A 20,326-nucleotide genomic window follows, 5' to 3' on the forward strand; every position below is an offset into this window, starting at 1 on the left:
TAGTTGTTTTTATTTCTTTGTTATATTTTATAGTGTTGTTTGTCCTATTGTTATTTTAATTAATACACGTTGACATCTAAAAAATGTTTCTTTGTTTTTTCCACAGCACACCACCTTTGCTTAACTTCGTTTACCGGTGACAGTAACAGTTGTGTTTAAAATTTACACGTTTGTTAGGATATCTCGAGATAGAAAAAAGATATCGACATGCAGTTTTCGATATTCTGTTGCTAATTTGATCTAATTTTGTTATACAGGATTAAACATGCATACTTGTATTTAATATTTTCGAAAGAAAACTAGATTTCTGAAAATAATTAAATAACGCCTCCTAGCTGACATATTACTTAATAGGCTATTTCGAAATTATAACTCCTACATTGACGAAAAAGAGCTGTTTTTAACAAGACCAAGTTTGCAAAATTCGATTTAGCAGAACAGGACTTACAGCCATTTTTTCATAACAAGGTTCCCACTCACCCCCACCTCTTATTTGAAAAGGTAGACAAACTTGTGAAATTAAATATGCGCAGAATTTTATGAAGAATACGATGATCGGATTTCCAATGCTCTTTCGTTAGACAAATTTTGTAAAATTTTGATTTTTTAATTTTTGATATTCAATTACGCCCGCTAGCGGTGAACCTACAATTATGAAAATCATTTCCAGGCTTTGCCCGAGGCAACTTTTGTTATAAATATTTTTTTCTCAAAGTTGTACTATAAACGACGGTTCCTGAGATATGGCCAAGAGCCATTCTTATTGGGACACCCGGTACTTCCATTTAGAAAAACCCACTTCGATCATTTTAAAAAAGTTGTCTTAACAAAAACAATTAAATATTTTGAAATATATAGTTCACAGCAACTATCTAAAGATTTGTAAAGCTGAGATTCACCATAAACTGTGATGATTATTTTACAAGTAAACGAATATCGAACGTAATGAATTTCAATTTACAATGATATGACGTCACGACCAATGAGTTCGCGTATTTGGCTGGCTGCTATAATTTGATTTTCTCTCGATTTTAATCGTCTTTAGGGGTCAAATGAAACACAAACCAACTTTTTTCTTTGATATATATTTTAAATTATGGTCTGTTGTGTTTTATAGCATTGTTTTCGAATTCAAAATTGTATGCAAGTTCCCATTTGTCATAAACTTTTGTGTAAAACAATAAAAAACGTAAATACTTACAAACTTCATAGTAGGTATAGGCTCGTAGTAATTGACAGGAGGTTTTATCCAGAACGGCATTTCCTCATCAAACACAAAATATTTTTCCATAATGGGTATATTGTAGTGACTGCCTTGCCCATCAAAATTATCATAAATAGGCTCATATGGTTGATTATTGATGTCGTATTGTCTATTACGGTCATATTGATACTGGTTTTGGTTATTGTATTGATTATTATTGTAACGGTCGCCCGGCCTGACTCTAGGCTTCCGCTGATTTTGATTCGGATCTATCGGTTTAATGTGTCTAACGGTGGCTTTTAGTGTTAAATTTCCCCGCACGGGAGCACCACTAGTGTAATTCGCCATGATAATTCCATGAATGTAAGGTTCTGTATTCAAGAAGAATCCTGGCATCGTTACATTGACCTGTAATAAACATATTAACCATTATTTATTAAGCACACTCTTAAAATTTTCCTAAGAATACTTCACAACAGAAGTGAAGTAGACACAAATGCGAAGATCTCGAAAGATACCCAATTTGGTTTTATGCCGCGATCAAAGAAAAGATGTATGTGCATGCTTTGTGGATTTATAAAAGGCATTCGATAACGTGGAACATGTAAAATTAATGAAGATGCTAGAAAATATAGGAATAGATGCCAAAGATAGTTGTGCCATAAAAAATTTGTACTGGAATCAAACTGCTATCGTAAAAATTGACAACTACAGCAGCAAAATCTCCATACAACGAGAAGTCAGACAAGGTTGCATTTTGTCCCCAACATTGTTCAATGTTTACTCGGAATAATTTTAAAAGGGCACTTGAGAGACTATGGAATAAAAAGCAATGGGGAAACACTTGTAATGAGATACGCGGACGATACAGTAAATATTAAAGGTCTCCAAATTCTGTTTAATCGTATTCACGAAATAGGAGAGGAAATGGGTATTAAAATAAACTCAAACAAAACCAAATTTTTAATATTCAGTTGTAATGCATATCCAGATGCAGAGCTTCAATTAAGTGGAGTCTAAATTGAAAAAGTTCACAAAATGACATTTGGGAACTGTCATAAAGGACCAACTAGATCGCGACATACAAATAAAACGCAGAATAGCAATGAGTAAAACTACTTTTATGAAAATGAAAAATTTCTTTGCAACAATCATCTCAATTTAGAAATAAGACAAATAATGTTTAAGTGCTATGTTTGGTCTGTACTTTTGTATGGTGCAGCAGTGTGGACAATTGAAGTATCAACCATAAATATAATTGAAGCCTTGGAAATGCGGATTCATATACGGATGCTGAAGATACCTTTTTTTTGTTTTATGGCATAGACTTGGGTGTCAATTAGCCAGTCACAACTTTTTGTTTTCTATTCATACATAAAGAAGGCAATGAGGTCCTTAGAGTTCCATAGCAAACTCTTGACAGCAAGAATAACTGCAAGCAAATACTAAGGAGAATCAACAAAGATAGAGAACTGCTAAAGACTTAAATCACCGAAAAATGTCTTAACTGGCTAGTGAGGACATACATATAGTTAGGAGAAATCTATATAGAATACGATAACTGATTCTGAAAGGCAAAATAGAGGGCCGCAGAAAAGTAGGGAGAAAACAAGTTTCTTGGTTAAAAACCATTCGTGAATGGATTCAGATATCAAATGCAGGGCAATTATTCCATGGTGGCAGAAAATCGAGAAGCATTCACAATGGTGATCACCAACGTCGGATAATTCTGATATGACACGTAAAAAAGAAGAACCATTATTTCTTTAGTTACAAGAAAAATAAAAAATCAAATTAAAAAAAATATAAACAAATATACCTCAAATCTCGTTTGATAATATTCCTCTACCAAAAAAGTAGATTCTTCAACTTGTCCTTGGGCGATGACTCTGATTTTCCATTCGCCAAATACGGGTTGGTCGGAAAGTTGGTAATCCAAACTAACTGTTCCTAAGTTCGACTGTCTGGACAGCCACCTCTTCATTATGTATCCACTTGGATCTAGCATATAAACGTCTACAGCGTCATCGAATGCTTTTAACTCTGTATTTATGGGTATAGTTCGAAAATGCACTAAAATAAAGATATATTAATTAGGTTAACTTTTAATAAATATTTTTAGTTATACAGGGTCGGAATAAACTATGGAGTCAACTTTAAATTCATTCATTAAATTCAATTCATTCATTAAATTCATTGAGATTTCATGCAATTCATTCACTGAGAAGAAGTTTGAGGTTCTATTTGTTCTACAGAAGTTACCTGCAGCCATATACTAAAGTTACCGCTTAGCGCTACCAAACCGCTCAGCAAGTGGAAGATCAGGCCTTTAATGATGATGGTTTGTTATTATATGGTTCAGGAATAGCAGATGAATCAATTTTAAGTGATAAAACTCGATATCTTTTAATAAAAATCAAAAAATAATACGAGAAAAAACTTTAAACGTGTTTTTCTCGAACTCATATTTTCACGGTGACAAAAAGCACAAAATCATAAATTTTTTGAAATGAAAACTTTTTTAGCGACATTGTGCACTTTTTGGATGGGAAAAAGCATTGAATTCGCGACCGTCATCGCTTCGCCGAAATAAATTCTGTATGTATATAATATTATGTGTATGTCGTATGTATATTTAGGTAAATAGTATAGGACGCGCGTAATGCGTATATGATAGAGGTATAGCACGTCTTTTTGGATGGGGAAAAGCATTGAACTCGCGACCGTCATCGCTACAGCGAGATATTAATTGGACGGGGTTCTGCAGAAAGGATCCAAACCACACTTTGTTAAAACTGAGATATTAGCCAAAAACTTTACGATAAAATTTAAAATTCTCTATTAAAAATAATCATGGTTTAACATTAAAATCGTCAATATATGCATTAGATTTGATTTAACACATACTGTTTGATTCAAGAAAACAGTTGTTTTCCAAAAAAATCCACTTTTGTGGCTTGGTTTCCTTCTGCAAAACAACTTAAGTGAATTCAAAGTTAACAAACATTTATTTTCCATTATTGAGGTAAATAATCAGGCGTATAATATAAAAAAATGTTAATATGAAATTACTGGGATTTAATAATTTGTTCTGGAAGTCCCGTGAATTCAAGAAAACAGTTGTCTTGTCTTAAAAAATCCACTTTTGTAGCTTGGTTCCCTTCTGCAAAATAACTTAACTGAATTTGCATAAAGGAACCAACCCACATGGATATTTTCTGCAGAACGCTGTCATGCTGCAACGATAATGTTGGTTGGTTCTTTCGCTCATAGAGGACGGTATATATCGTATGTGGCTTGGTTCTTTTCTGTACAAGTACATATCTACGGGGTATTTTACAACCTATGAGACTGTTAATAGGAAAAATACATATTTGTGGTTTGGTTCCTTTCTGCAGAATCCCGTCCAATTTATATTATACTATAGGTTGAATTGCGTATAAGTTCGACCGAAGTTATAATGGTTGGAGGAGGGATATAGTGTGTACCCGAAGGCGCTTGTGAAGCAAGCGCAAGCGTACATTTACATGTTATGGCTATTTTAAATAAATTGAAGCAAATAAATTAAGAAGAAAATGGAATAGCACGGTAGATAGTTATGTATAACGAACTATATTTTTAGATCCAGCGAGATTAATTCATTTTTCAATTTAAAAGATGTATTCCAGGCCTGTGTATACAAGTTTTCACTTCTGTCGGCACTCCTAAACGCCGGACTCCACTTACGATTTTCTAGTCGCGCGATTGTTTTGTCACGAAGATTGAATACATTGTTTCAAATACAAGTCAATCCACGATTATTTAGTCGCAAATGGATTGAGTTGTATTTGAAACAATGTGTTCAATCTTCGCGACAAAACAATCGCGCGACTACAAATCGCAAGTGGAGTCCGGCGCTTAGAGTGCAACATTAATTTTTTTGTACAGGTCAAGAATTAAATAAACGAGTGAAAAATAATTTCGACCACGAATCAAGTAATTTGTTAACCGAGGTACACTAGTACCAAGCGGCGCCGCTAGGAGAACACTCCAATAATGCGTCGCAGATTACTTATATCGAACGTGGTCATTTTGTACTCTAAAGCTGAGTAAGGTACGACAAAAAAGAAAATACCGTTTCGTTTTGATTCAATTCGAGTTTCTTGCCTGATGTTTCGGAATCTATTCCTTGTCAAAAAGGCTTTACAAGAAGACTGAATTGTACCATAACGAAATGAAGAAGAAGTGCAAATATTAAAATATTTGGACCGGAGTATGGTTAGACTGTCCTCTAACGGGGAATGATAAAATGAGTGAAAAATAATTTCGACCACGAATCAAGTAATCTGTTAACCGAAGTACACTAGTACCAAGCGGCGCCGCTAGGAGAACACTCCAATAATGCGTCGCAGATTACTTATATGAAACGTGGTCATTTTGTACTCTAAAACCGAGTAAGGTATGACAAAAAAGAAAATAATCGTTTCGTTTTGATTCAATTCGAGTCTCTTGCCATCCTCTGACACCTGCTGTTTCGGAATCTATTCCTTGTCAAAGAGGTTTACAAGAAGACTGAATTGTACCATAAAGAAACGAAGAAGTGCAAATATTAAAATATTTGCACCGGAGTATGGTTAGATTGTCCTCTAACGGGGAATGATGAAATGAGTGAAAAATAATTTCGACCACGAATCAAGTAATCTGTTAACCGAGGTACACTAGTAGCTTTGTTCGCGCTGGACAACGCGAACGTACCCAGAGGGAGAACGCCTGCGCATTACAAAATCGAGCGTTCGCGGAGGTTGAATTTTTCCCTCTGAACACCCTCCGGATTTTTAATTCGGTGTTCGCGCACTACAGAAAAAAGATCCTGAACGTGTCCGGGATACCCTCTCGACGTTCGAGGATTTTGTTTCGGATTTTAAGTTCGCACAGGCGCACAAAATATTTGCGAAGAATTTCTTGACATTCTGACCATTATTCTGTTAACTGTCATACAGTAGAACCCCGTAAATCCGAACCCCGCGAATCCGAACTTTCGGCAAATCCGAACCAACGGAAAGTGAAAAAAAATTTAAAAATTCAAGACAAATACTTAAAAACATGTTTATTATACAGAGTAAAGCCAGAAAATTGGACAATGTAGGATTACTAGGACTTTGACATTTAAAATTTCTTAAAAATAAATATTATACTTTAATGTATAGGTTTATAATTATAATTAATGTAAGTGTTTATAAAGGTTAAACACAAACTTACTTTGGTTCTCTCGTAGTCAACTTGAGTCCAAAAATATTGTCCACACTCTTGCGAGAACGTTTGGCTACTCAAAATCACAATGAAAGCTTTGAACTACTAGTTAAGGCTAACTTTCGGATAATCCAACTTTTCGGAATCCGAACAGGCTGTCCCCCCAATTAGTTCGGATTTGCGGGGTTCTACTGTATAAGTAATCTGCGACGTAATATTGGAGTGTTCTCCTAGCGGCGCCGCTTGGTACTAGTGTACCTCGGTTAACAGATTACTTGATTCGTGGTCGAAATTATTTTTCACTAATTTCATCATTCCCCGTTAGAGGACAGTCTAACCATACTCCAGTGCAAATATTTTAATATTTGCACTTCTTCTTCGTTTCGGTATGGTACAATGCAGTCATCTTGTAAAGCCTCTTTGACAAGGAATAGATTCCGAAACATCAGGTGTCAGAGGACAGCAAGAGACTCGAATTAAATAAAAAACGAATATTTTCTTTTTTTTTTTAATTAAATAAACTTGCAAAAAAATGCATTTAAAAATATAATAAAGGAGTCGAGAAAAAAGTTATTGAAATTATGCCTTTTTGCACATCAAAAGTATAATAGTGTTGTAGATAAGATGTTAAAGATAAAAGAGTATTGGCATATGATTATGACGATGCATAGGTGGCAAAAAGGATGAAAAAAAGGGCAAAAAAAGATAGGAGGCAGCGTAGGTACATACTTTATGACAAAAGATACACAATATAGAAAAAATAACAGTCACAGTAATGATAGTGCTAAGGTAATAGGTATGGGCACGGAGTAAGTTACAAATGAGCTCCAGAAAAAATAAAGACCTGTAAACAAGAATCAAAGTTAACAAAAATATTACCTGTTTCGCCCTGCATGTAAACTGGTTTATCTAATTGTATAAATATGGTCATAGACCTTTGCGAAAATGTTAATACTGTTTCGTTAACAAACTGAGCACCTCCTAAAACATCATCATATAAACCTTCCACTCTTAATTTGTATTCTCCAGGTGCACTTGTACTTGGAACCTACAAAAAGATTGATATTATTTTTTTAATGTATGTATGTCTTAAAGTATAATTAAATTAAATTCGAACTAAAGGTTACCGATCGTATGATTCATCTTTGGAGGACCTGAAAGACATTTTCTTGTCTCTTAGATCTTTCTTTTAATAAAACGTTTATTTGTCCTGTCGTCCCAAAAGTACAGAAAAAAACGGAAGTTGTATAACGGAAGTTTGGTTTGTTACTCGAGAAAAATTGGAGTTTTTATTTAAAAATTAATTTAAAAATGGAGGAATTATATGATGAACTTAAACATATAACACAAATAAGAAGCAAAATGAAAATGGAAAGACTGCACGCTCGGAAAACCAAACATTAATATTACGCAGTAAACCCTAAATTCTCTCCACATTGACATGATCGTGGAGCTTGAACTAGATATATTGCTGACAAAGGACCAAGAGAATTGTAACACGTGATGTAAGGGCATATAGACCAGGGCACGTCTGTAAAAATATTAGTACATTTGGATGTTGAGAGGTGACTCATATTTTTTTACAGAAATTGCTTGGAAATAACTCATGTAATAATAATTGAGTTTATCCTCCCAGTCAAAAAGGTCAGGAACCTTGTTTAAATAATCAAAATTTAAAAAAATGAAGGAAAAATTCGATTTTCTTCTTCGTTTTTTAATTATAACTTTAAAAGTATTCATTTCCGAGAAAAGTTGCACTGGCATAAAAGTTGCGTAATTAAATTTTTTACAATATATTAGTTAAAAATTTTAAAAATTGTCACCCTTGTTGCAAAATAGCAATAATTGCGAAAAAACAATAAAAAAACAAATATTCGCATTTTACATCTTTCAACCATTTATACTACACTTAGGCCCTTCATATTTTACCCAGAAAAACCTTATGATATAGTAAAACAATACTGTAAATTTCATTAAGATCATTTTAATAGATTTTGCAATCCAGCTTTCGCAAAAAAAATTCATTTTTTTTTAAATGTACGACTGAAAATAAAGCAGACAGCAAGTTGATTTTTTTTACATATAATAGAAGAATACTGTACCTTTTATTTGCAACTTGCAAAATTAAATCGGTTAACTGCCACGGCGTCAGGAATTTTTTTAAATAAACATTAATTCTTGGTGCTCCGCGCAGGACAGCGGATACGTTTGCTCTGATTGGACATTCCAGTGACCTTTGATAATGATTGATAAATTTTAATTTTTAGTAAATTTCGATATTAATAAATAAATTTGTTTATTGCAAAATAAAAATACATACTCTGTCCTTTGAAATAACACTTTTTTTAGCAAAAACTTTCTTTGTTCATATATTTTAACTTGGAGAATAAAAGTTTATTATTTTTAAACATATGCAATTGTTTAAACAATATTTCACAAACAATAATCAAATTAGTTTGATTTTTGTGGAATTAAAATATTAAAATACAATAAAATATAGAGTAAGAAAATAATATATTAGATAAATATTGGAAGAAATTTTGGTGGAAATCAACTTGTGTGAATCAAATACCGCTATCCTGGCACCAAAAATTAATATTTAATCGATTTTAATTTTGCAATTTTCAAATTAAAGGTACAGTATTCTTCTATATGTAAAAAAAAATCAACTTGCTATCTGCTTTATTTCAGTCCTACAACATTTTTAAAAAATGAATTTTTTTTGCGAAAGTTGTATGGCAAAATTTATTTTGCAAAATCTATTGAACCGATCTTAATAAAATTAACAGGATTGTTTTATTATATCATAAAGTTTTTCTGGGTAAAATATGAAGGTCCTAAGTGTAGCATAAATGGTTAAAAAACGTAAAATGCGAATACTTGTTTTTTATGTTTTTTTTTCGCAATTATTGCTATTTCGCAACAAGGGTGACAATTTTAAAAATTTTCAACCAATCCTATACCTATAGGAAATTTAATTACGCAACTCTTATGTCAGTGCAACTTTTCTTGAAAGTGAACACTTTTAAAATTATAATCAAAAAACGAAGAAAAAAATCAAATGTTTTCTTCATTTTTTGGCATTTTGATTATTTAAACAGTGTTCCGGACCTTTTTGAGTGGGAGGATAACTCAGTTATTATTATATGAGTTAATTCCAAGCAATTTCTGCAAAAAATATGAGTCACCTCTCAACACGTCCATCTCAAAACAGATGCGCCCTAGACTAATAATAAGTGCCACAAACTGAATGAAAGGTGCGTATCTAAAATTAATTGTCTAAACCTGGGATCTAACGGAAAGTGCAGCAGCGCTCATCAGCTTATAGTTCTGTTGGCGAAGAGAAATATATAATAGGTAATAAAAAGAGGCAAAATCTAAAGACGGAAACCGAAGCAACGTGGAATACTGTTCTTTCCCTCAATATTTGTGGTTTACTATCCGAGGGTAGGGCAGAACCCTCGATTTAAGGTCGGCGCGTACAGTCCCATCATTTGTCGGTAAATTATTACGGTTCATGTATATCAATATTTGGATTATCACCTAAGTCAACTCATTTAAAATTGACTACATTTTTTTCCTGAATGGCATTGTCACCGAAAATTCAACTATTTCCGCGTATCAGAATCATTTGACAGACGAAAATGGAATCATATGTTTGGAATGGAATCATTTCCGAATCATATGTTTGGATAGGGATACTTCATGTCCCCGGTAGTTATCCAGTAACATCGGCTTTAAGCCATTTCAATTTTACAATTTTATAATGTAAATTAACTCCAACCATTGTGCGGTTCTGGGGCTATTTAGTATAGTCCACGTAATGAGACCGCTCCCGCCTGAAAAAATTTCTGATTCGGTTTCTTTGTGGATTCATATTCACAAATGTCCCTGAAGCTATTTCCTTGTGGCATTTTTATGATTAATTATTTATATGGGAAATAAGCCACAATTAAAATGAAAAAAATAATTTTATTAACGTTTCGACGCCCAAATCGGGTGCCGTTGTCAAAATACAAAATATTACTAAAATAAACTAAAGTGTTGTTGCTAAGCAAAAAAAATTCTTCTAATAATTTATTTAATCTCACTCATTTATATTGGCAATTCAGACATATATTATACATTTTAAAGTAGAAGACTTTAAAATGATATTGCCAATATTTATGAGTTGCGTTCCTGGGACGACTTACTGAAAGATAGTTCATTCGATTACATGAAATTAACCCCAACTCAAGAATATCCGTCATAAAAAATTATAGCATGTGATATGTCTTTAAAAAGAACAATTTTATTTAGGTGAGACATCAAGACCATTAGACGTTAGAATAAGTGAACATCAATCTTATATTAAAAATAGAGAATTTGAGAGATCTCAAATATGTCAACACGCATGGGATAATGAACATAGAGTTCAGTGGAGAGATTCAAGTATAGTCCTGAAAGAATCAGATAGTAAAAAGAGAAAAATCAAAGAAGCGGCTCTAATTATGCTAAATGAAACCAATTGTGTCGCAAATTCCTCGGTAGAATGCAGTAGGATGTGGTTACCCATACTGAAAGAGGAAGTCAATAGAAAGAAAATACCAAGATTAGTAAGTCAATAATATCGAGCTAGTACATATTTTATATTTTAGTATTACTTATATATATCTAGTATTATTAATATTATTTATAATTTAAACATGTTACAAGTCAGAATTTGGTATTATTTTTTGAGAGTAAATTAATGTAAGACCAAATACTTACGATGTTGGGATAGTATCACAGGGTTTTTCCTGGTTTTCCCTTGTGATTTACTATGAAGTCTCTAACGCGAGAATTTTACTGTCGTTGCATTTGGTTGTCTTTTTAAAGACATATCACATGCTATAATTTTTTATGACGGATATTCTTGAGTTGGGGTTAATTTCATGTAATCGAATGAACTATCTTTCAGTAAGTCGTCCCAGGAACGCAACTCATAAATATTGGCAATATCATTTTAAAGTCTTCTACTTTAAAATGTATAATATATGTCTGAATTGCCAATATAAATGAGTGAGATTAAATAAATTATTAGAAGAATTTTTTTTTTTGCTTAGCAACAACACTTTAGTTTATTTTAGTAATATTTTGTATTTTGACAACGGCACCCGATTTGGGCGTCGAAACGTTAATAAAATTATTTTTTTCATTTTAATTGTGGCTTATTTCCCATATAAATAATTAATCACAAATGTCCCCTTTAAACAAATCTGAAGGGTGCCGGGCGAAATTTTTGGACAGAAATAGTTTAAACAATTTTTTTAAACAAATACAAAATATCGCGTTTTTTGCTCTGGAACATATATTTTTAGGTTTTTTGGGTCATTCTAAACAAGAAAGGTATCTTGCAATTTTTTCTTAAAAATTGATAGTTTTCGAGTTATAGGCGATTTAAAATCTGAAAAATGCGAAAATACGCATTTTCGAGGCTTAAAAACTCATATTTAAATTAGTATTTTTGAGGTTGCCAGATACTTAAATTGAAGATTTAACATTCGGCTTCAAGATTCTGAAGAGTGATCGCTTCTAACCTTATTTTATACCGTTGTTTTTTAATTGTTAAATATGCGTGTTTATCCGATTTTTTTGCCGGTGCGGCGCTCTCTATTTTAAAAATCTCCTATTTTCCTCCGAAAAATATTTTTTCTAGATTCTTTGTGATATTCTAAGTAAAACAAGTTTCTTGACATTTTTCTCAAAAGTTAACAGTTTTAAAGTTACAAGCGATTTAAAATCCGATATGCCAAAAAAACGTATTTTTGGATTTGAAATCGCTTATAACTTTAAAACTGTTAGCTCTTGAGAAAAATGTCAAGAAACTTATTTTATTTGGAATGTCCCAAAGAATCTAGACAAAAAATTTTTCGGAGGAAAATTGGAGATTTTTGAAATAGAGCGCGCTGCACCGGCAAAAAAATCGGATGGACATGCATATTTAACAATTAAAAACAACGGTTTAAATTAAGGTAGACGCAATCACTCTTCAGAATCTTGAAGCTGAATGTGTTAACTTAAATTTAAGTATCTGGCAACCTCAAAAATACTAGTTTAAATATGAGTTTTTAGGCCTCGAAAATGTGTATTTTCGCATTTTTCAGATTTTAAATCGCCTATAACTCGAAAACTATCCATTTTTTGAGAAAATTTACAAGATACCTTTCTTTTTTAGAACAACCCACAAAACTTAAGAATATATCGTCGGCTTACTGCCAAAACCAACTAACTCCACTTTTTAAAGTTTTGAGGAATCAACGTTTTAAACTTTAATTTGAAATGAAAAATCGTTTGAATTTAAAAATGATTTAATGACTGAAAAATATTAAAGTAAATAACATTATAAACGAAACATTTTGTTAAAAAATTATTAAAATGAAGTGAAAGTTATAAAAAAGTACAAAAAACATTTTTTTTTCGGCACTTGTCGGGTTTTGGCTGTACAAAGTTAGTCAACTTCTAGGTAACTTTGAACATCACTGCCCTCCATATCAGGCACTTGTCTTGTTTTGGCAGAACTAGAATATTGTAAATGATAAAATACTATTTTATTTAAACAGAGATGTGCAGACAACTGCACATATCTGTTTTTGGCTGAATAAAAGTGTCATCATTGGAATTAGTTGTTTTGAGGCCCTTCTGTTTTCCACATTTAAAATCTGCTTTGAAGTGTCTGGTTTCATCAGTACATTCTTTGATAATTATTAAGTACAAAGGCGTACTTAACTCAGAATCGACAAAAAGTGGAGTTAGTTGGTTTTGGCAGTAAGCCGACGATATGTTCTGGAGCAAAAAACGTGATCTTTGTATTTGTTTAAAAAAATCGTTTAAACAATTTCTGCCCAAAAATTCCGCCCGGCACCCTTCAGATTTGTTTAAAGGGGACATTTGTGAATAGGAATCCACAAAGAAACCGAATCAGAAATTTTTCCAGACGGGAGCGGTCTCACCACATATGGACTAGTAAGTAAAATTAATAAGTAATCATACTTAATTTTACAACATTCAAAATTTCAACCACATTTTTCAATTTTCATTGAGTGGGTTTACTTATTCCTTTTAGCTTCACTGCGGATGGACTGACAGGTCCGAAATCGTGTTGAACATTTTATGTACCTAATATAATCCATTTGGATTATTTAAGATTTTAATTTTCAATTAAAATTATCTCTATTAAAAAATGAGTTTTTAATTCGACGTTAAAAGTTACCATAAAAATATGACTTACCCTCATTAATAGGGTTTCGGGAATACCCTCTTTAACCTTTTTGTGATCTGAAGACATCTCAACTCCGTTTCTTTGTATAGAAGCTCTGACTGTTATAGGTTGTGTTTCTTTGAGTACAGTCGCAGAGACCCTGTATAGTTGTCCTGGTCTGACCATTTTAGAAGCGACAACAAAATATGTTCTGAAACAATGTTCACATGGGTTATAAATAATGAAAAAATGTTGTTATAAATTCGTGTTTACTGAATGTTATATTGGTAGTTATTATTAATAAAAGAGAGGGTGGCACTTGTGGAGTGCCAATAGAAGTGAATACTATTGATTCGATCCGATTAGGTTCATTTTATGTAATTTTATTTAATATCATTAATTTTATTTCATTTCATTAAAGTTCATTAATTTTATATTACCTACATCTTATTTAATTTTATCTCATTTTATTGAATTTTAATTATTTTTATTTATTTTTTATTTAATTTTAATACTTTTATTCAACTTTATAGGTATACTTTTATTCACCTTTATTAGGTACTTTCATTTAATATTACGTTATTTTATATAATTTTTTGTAATTTTATTTCACTTTTTCAATTTCATTTAATTTTATTTAATTTTTATTAAATTTTATTTAATTTGTTTTAATTTTAATTAAATTGATTTAATTTTTATGTATCAACACCTATACGGTAGAAACCAGCTCGAAATCTCACAATTATTTCCTTCCAAATTTTTTTTTCTACGCCCATGGCTAACAAATCAGCGGGAAAGGCATGTGCCTCCGTTTATAATTACCGTATACATATTGGCATCTCATACCTTTTCGTAATCTCATACGAATATCGTCTTCCGTGCCTCTGCTTTCTTTTATGACTCTTCCAGGGTATTTAAATTATGCACATTTTCAATATGCGAGATTTGATTAATATTTATTTTAAAACCCAATTCATTGGATTTAGTGGAAAGAAAATCAAACATAAATAATGTAACAAATTAACTTCTTACGCTGCGCCCCAGGATGGCGCATTTAATATTTCGGTCGTCGAGATCCAACATACATAGCCCAATAAAATAAAATAAAATAAAACCAAAATGTAATTCCGTACAGGTTGGAATAAATTTTTTATTAAAGTTTAGGTCAAAACAAAAGATATTTTCAAGAAAGTATATTTATGATTCATATGAGGGGATCATTGTTTAAATAATTAAAAATTGGTAATTTTTGCAAAAAAATTACTTTTTTAAGTGCTGCGGCAATGCTTGTTTTTATTAAGGATTTTACAATTTTTTTCTGCAAAGATGAAGAAACAGTCTTTAATATGAGACTTACTAAATTAAATTTGACCCTTAATTTATTTAAATGATTGTAAATCAAAATTGAAAAACAAATTCCCAAAAAAATATTATTTGCAATATAAATCAGCACTATAAAATATTTTGTTTTGCAGAAAAAGTTGCGCTATGATATCACTATAAATTGATAAAAAAATTGGTTGATAAATATTGAGTAGTTTATGAGATATTTAATTTGTTTATAAAAAATTACCATTTTTTCAATTGCAAAAACGCAGTTGTTGCCGATAGAGTATACAAATTTTAAAGGTCTCATTTTGTTTGTTTTTATGTGTATTTTCGACAAATGTATTGACAAACTAAAATTTTAATTAAACACCCCTTCAAAATGACGTTTGAAAATTGGTGTAATTTGTTTAAAATTTGTTTTTTTTTAATAACATCACCGGGATTAAAAATTTTGAAATTATTTTTCGATATTCGTGTTCCTGGAAATTTTGGACACACTTACAAAAAAATCAAATTTTCTAGATCCATTTTTTGCCGAGATCGCTTTTCCAAGTTTAAAAATTCATAATTTGTCTATTTATCAATATTAACATTTTAAAATGCGTGAGTACATCTATCAACCCTACTACTTGACAATGTCATTTACACATAGAGTTAAAATTTAAGAATATTTTAAAAAATAATGATTTTCGTAGCGACCTTAACTGAAAACTTTTTGCATGAAGAGTGGTGCAGTAGTAACTTGCAATATTTTCTTTAATAATGGTTTATGGTAGTATATAAAAATAGTACATCAAATTACACTTTTAACAATAAATATTCGTCAATTTGTTATAAACAATTTTTTTCTCTAGATGTTATAAATAAAAGTTGACACAAAAGATTTTTATAAAAAAAATAATACTGAATTAGCATTAAAATTTGTTAAAGGCTTTTTTCTTTGTACTTTGTATTAAAATATATATGTATTTTACAATTAATTTTATAATCTTTTTAACAGGTAATACATTAAGAATTGTGTATATATTTGTTAATTTTTATTCACTTATATACATAATATATTTATATAGAGGTTGTCCTCCATTATTTTTATATATTTAATTTTGTAGATATTTGCGAGATTTTGCCAATGATTTGTACAAAGAACAAAGTTTTTGTGATTCTTTAACGAAATTTTACTATTTTGTTAAATTTTTAAAATAAAAAATTATTTCAATGCTCTTTTGTGATTATCTTTGGTGCCAAGTTTTATTTATCACAATACTAGACAAAAAAAATTTTTTGAAAAAAAATTGTTTATAACTAGTTAATGATTATTTATGGCAAAAAGGGTCATGCACATTATTTAAGGGTCAAGGGAGTTATTATTTTTATATGCTACCCCAAATTAATAGAAAATATTGAAATTGGCCCATTATTAACGGAAATATTGGAAACTACTCCTCCGCCAAATTTCAGACAAAAAGTTTTCATTTAAGGTGCTACGAATATCATCATTTTTTACAATATTCTACAACTTTTATTATGTTTATAAATGACATTGTTAAGTATTAAGGTTAATAGATGTACTCACGTACTTTTAAATGTCAATATTGATAAATAAACAAATTATGAATTTTTAAACTGGGAAAAGCTATCTCGGCCAAAAATGCTTCTAGAAAATTTTTATTTTTTTGTGGATATGTCAAAAATTACCTAAAATACGAATATCGAAAAATAATTTAAACATTTTTAATCTCAGCCATGTTATTAAAAAAATAAGTTACAAACAAATTATACCAATTTTCAAACGCCATTATGGAGGGGTGTTTAATTGAAATTTTGATTTGTCAATATATTTATCGAAAATATATATATAAGCTAAACAAATGAGACCTTAAAAACTTGTATACTCTATAGGCAACAACCGCGTTTTTGCAATTGAAAAAATTGTAATTTTTTATAAATAAATTAAATATCTCACAAACTACTCAATATTTATCAACCAATTTTTTTGTCAATTTATTGTGATATTATAGCGCAACTTTTTCTGCAAAACAAAATATTTTATAGTGCTTATTTATATTGCAAATAATATTTTTTTGGAAATTTGTTTTTCAATATTCATTTACAATTATTTAAATAAATTATGAGTCAAATTTAATTTAGCAAGTCTCATATAAAAGACCGTTTCTTCATCTTTGCAGAAAAAAATTGTAAAATCCTTAATAAAAACACGAATTACCGCAGCAGCTAAAAAAGTAAATTTTGTGCAAAAATTACCAATTTTAAATTATTTAAACAATGATCCCCTCATATGAATCATATACTTTCTTGAACATATCTTTTGTTTGGACCTAAACTTTGATAAAAAAATTATTCCAACCTGTACGGAATTACATTTTGATTTACATGTATTGTAATTTTATTTGATCGGTCTAACAGTGGGTGATCATATTATTAGAGCCACCTCAGAAAATTTTACTTTTGTTTAATAATGGTATGTAAGTTTTTTCTTTATACGGTCCACGTTGCCTTTGAAACTTTAGAAATGGATGCTATGTTTCTGTTGGAGTGATTAGTATTGAACATTAAAGTTTTTATTTCTGCTATTTTCCTTGGTGAGATGTCTTTGGATTTCCCATGATGTTCTAGTACAACTAGTGTAAAGAACGTGAATTTTTACTAAATTCACAAAATATATTATAGGACTGTCAGAATATCACTAGAGAGCAATGGAAACTCACAAAGTTTATTATAACTCTAAACACCAAGAATACAAAATAATAGGAACACGAGTTGCAAGCTAGGCTGGGCAGCACTGACAAACAATGACATCTGAGTCATGCATTGCCACATATGCGTGATGCCACTATTGTCAGACTATTTATTGCACTTTCATAAAGTGTAACAAGACAGCCAAATGGAAACAAATGCATTAATATATGATACAGCTCAATTATATACCCTTCCTCTAAAACATTGAATTTTACTAGGTGGCTCTAATAATATGATCACCCACTGTATTATGGGCTTTCAAGGGCCCTGTACTTTGTGAAGTTACCTACGTCGGTAATATATCGTGTGTCTACTGTGTGTGGTCTACTCTGACCGTAGTTTATGTTTTTAATATTTAGCATATGCGAAAAGGGACAGAGACAATGTTATTTGCCGTCTGTTTTAGTCAGTGGCGTCGGAAGGTAAATTTTGATGGGTGGGCTCAGATAAAACATGTTAAAATAGTATGAAACGAACAAAAATGCTTTATTTGCATATAAAATTTTTACATATAAGTCTACACTCGACCAAAAACACGTTTTCTTTCGTCATTTCTGGAAACGAATTCACGCATTATGTCCTGTAGTTTGAGTTGGCCTGCCAAGTTTTCATGTACATGTAAAAGCATCACATGATTAAGACGTTTTTGGGTCATAGTACTGCGAAGGTACGTCTTCAAACGTCGCAAAGCGCTGAACGATCGTTCCGCTGAAGCAGCTGATGCCGGAACAGTCAGCATTAGCAGTTGAAGGACTTGCTAAAGCATCGATTTGACAGTTTTAGAATCTTTGGAAAGGAATTCAGCTAAATCTTGACAACATTCTGGGCGTTGGTCCAATTGAAGACTTGACAACATCTTCAGCTCTGAATGTCATCCAAGCTCGGAATGTCTTTTCCATGAAGAGCATCTAGAAGTAGATTTTCAAGTCGGATGAGGGTCTTCAGTCCTTCTTGATCGAAACGGTCTTTCAATTCGGTGATCATCAAATCAAGAACTTCGAAATAATTTTTTCTGAAAGTTGTTACAGCGTCGAGTTCTGTGGATGGGACGGCATTTGTCGCGTGTTCCAATCTTTTGGGTACTTTTCTTGCTCTGGTGGTAGTTGGGGAATTCAAACCAAGTGCTGTTCCTTCGTCTGTTGTGGCTTTATGAAAGCCTGTTGCCTTCGTCATGGCCTCCAGTTGCGAAATTAACATTTGTACTGATCGAAGCACACCAGCTGCTGTTTGTTTTGGAGATTGCAGCGCTCTAGCAAGGGTTTCGCACGCACCGAATATTTCGATTGTTGCATTCAAGTAGAACAAAGTTTCGAACTTACATAATTTTTTGAGCCATCCACGTACTGTCACTTTTCTTTCGGGTGATATTGCACCTGGTTCATCAATGATCTTCTGTAACGTTTCTCGGACCCTAGGGTATTCTTTTTTGTACCTTACAAGAGCTCTAACACGAACGCACCAGCGAGTAGGACACATTGCAATTAAATTATGCAATTTTTCTTTAACCTCATCTTCTGTTGCATGTACTACAGCGTTTTCGTAGACTTTTCTTCTCTTAGAAGATTCCAAAATAGCATTAGATGAATCCTTAACTATGCAAAGAATGTCACAGATTTTATCATTTTCTTTGGCAACTTCCTGCAGTGCGAGATCAAGAGAATGATTTGAGCAATGTACATGTATTGACTTTGGTTGCTCATCGTGCAGAATCTTTTTAACCCCTTTGTTATTTCCCGACATATTACGCGCTCCGTCGAAACATTCCCCACATAGCATTGAAAGGGGTAAAGTGAGTCGTAGCAGAATATCTTTTATTGCTGCAGCAAGTGTAGAGCCTCGGGAGTCTTCTGGGTTGTAAAGTCCAACAAACACTTCATTTATAGTGAGTAGGTCTGGATGAACGAAACGTATACACAATGAAAATTGCTCTTTTCCAGAACAGTCAGTTGTACCGTCAGCGATAATAGAAAAGCGTGGTGATACTTTCATTTCCTCAACAAGTCTTCTCAAAAGTATGTGTGCCATTATCTGCAAAATTTCATTCTGAATATCAGCACTGAAATAATTGTCCCGTTTTTTTAACCATGGAACAAGTTCTGGAATATCCAAAGATCTCTCCTCTAGTAGGAGTCGCAAATTCCCACCTTGCATGTTGTGACCTCTTAAAGCGTTGCCTGAACGAGCCAAATAGCGTATCGAACTGATTATTGCCGTCAAACAAATCCTTGCGATTTTTTGTTGTTGTGCACATTGATCGTGAATATAATAACTATCTCATTCTTACCTTTGAAGTTGAACTAGCGACGATCTCCATCAAGGAAAAGATTTTACTGAAAACACTCTCTCTTCAGGTTGCTTGGCAATCACTTAATCGACAGTTTATTTATAGGTTATATGATGTGCATATAGCCACAGAGGACTCAGGGATACTCTTCCCCTCTTTGCCGCCGCTGCCCCTCGTCTATGGTTCGAACGTTCCCGACAGAGACGAAGCAATGCGATGTGCGTCGAAGAGAAACTGTTGATGAGGGGCAGCAAGAGAGAGAGAGAAGGGAGAGTATCCCTGAGTCACGCACACACAGTGAGTG

At 32.1% G+C, this 20,326-nt stretch overlaps 1 protein-coding gene across 1 annotated transcript in view; it reads right to left on the bottom strand.

Moving 5' to 3' along the window:
• Window positions 1–20,326, bottom strand: part of LOC126880402 (alpha-2-macroglobulin) — a 175,645-nt gene that overhangs the window by 83,022 nt on the left and 72,297 nt on the right. The window contains exons 3-6 of the mRNA XM_050644239.1: window positions 13,683–13,863; window positions 7,313–7,481; window positions 3,024–3,277; window positions 1,202–1,612 (exon numbers count right to left, since the gene is read on the bottom strand). Coding sequence (XP_050500196.1) covers window positions 1,202–1,612; window positions 3,024–3,277; window positions 7,313–7,481; window positions 13,683–13,863 — 1,015 coding nt within the window. The remainder of the gene's footprint in view (window positions 1–1,201; window positions 1,613–3,023; window positions 3,278–7,312; window positions 7,482–13,682; window positions 13,864–20,326) is intronic.

The sequence above is a fragment of the Diabrotica virgifera genome, chromosome 2 (genome assembly GCF_917563875.1).
Source record: "Diabrotica virgifera virgifera chromosome 2, PGI_DIABVI_V3a".
NCBI classification, from domain to species: domain Eukaryota; kingdom Metazoa; phylum Arthropoda; class Insecta; order Coleoptera; family Chrysomelidae; genus Diabrotica; species Diabrotica virgifera.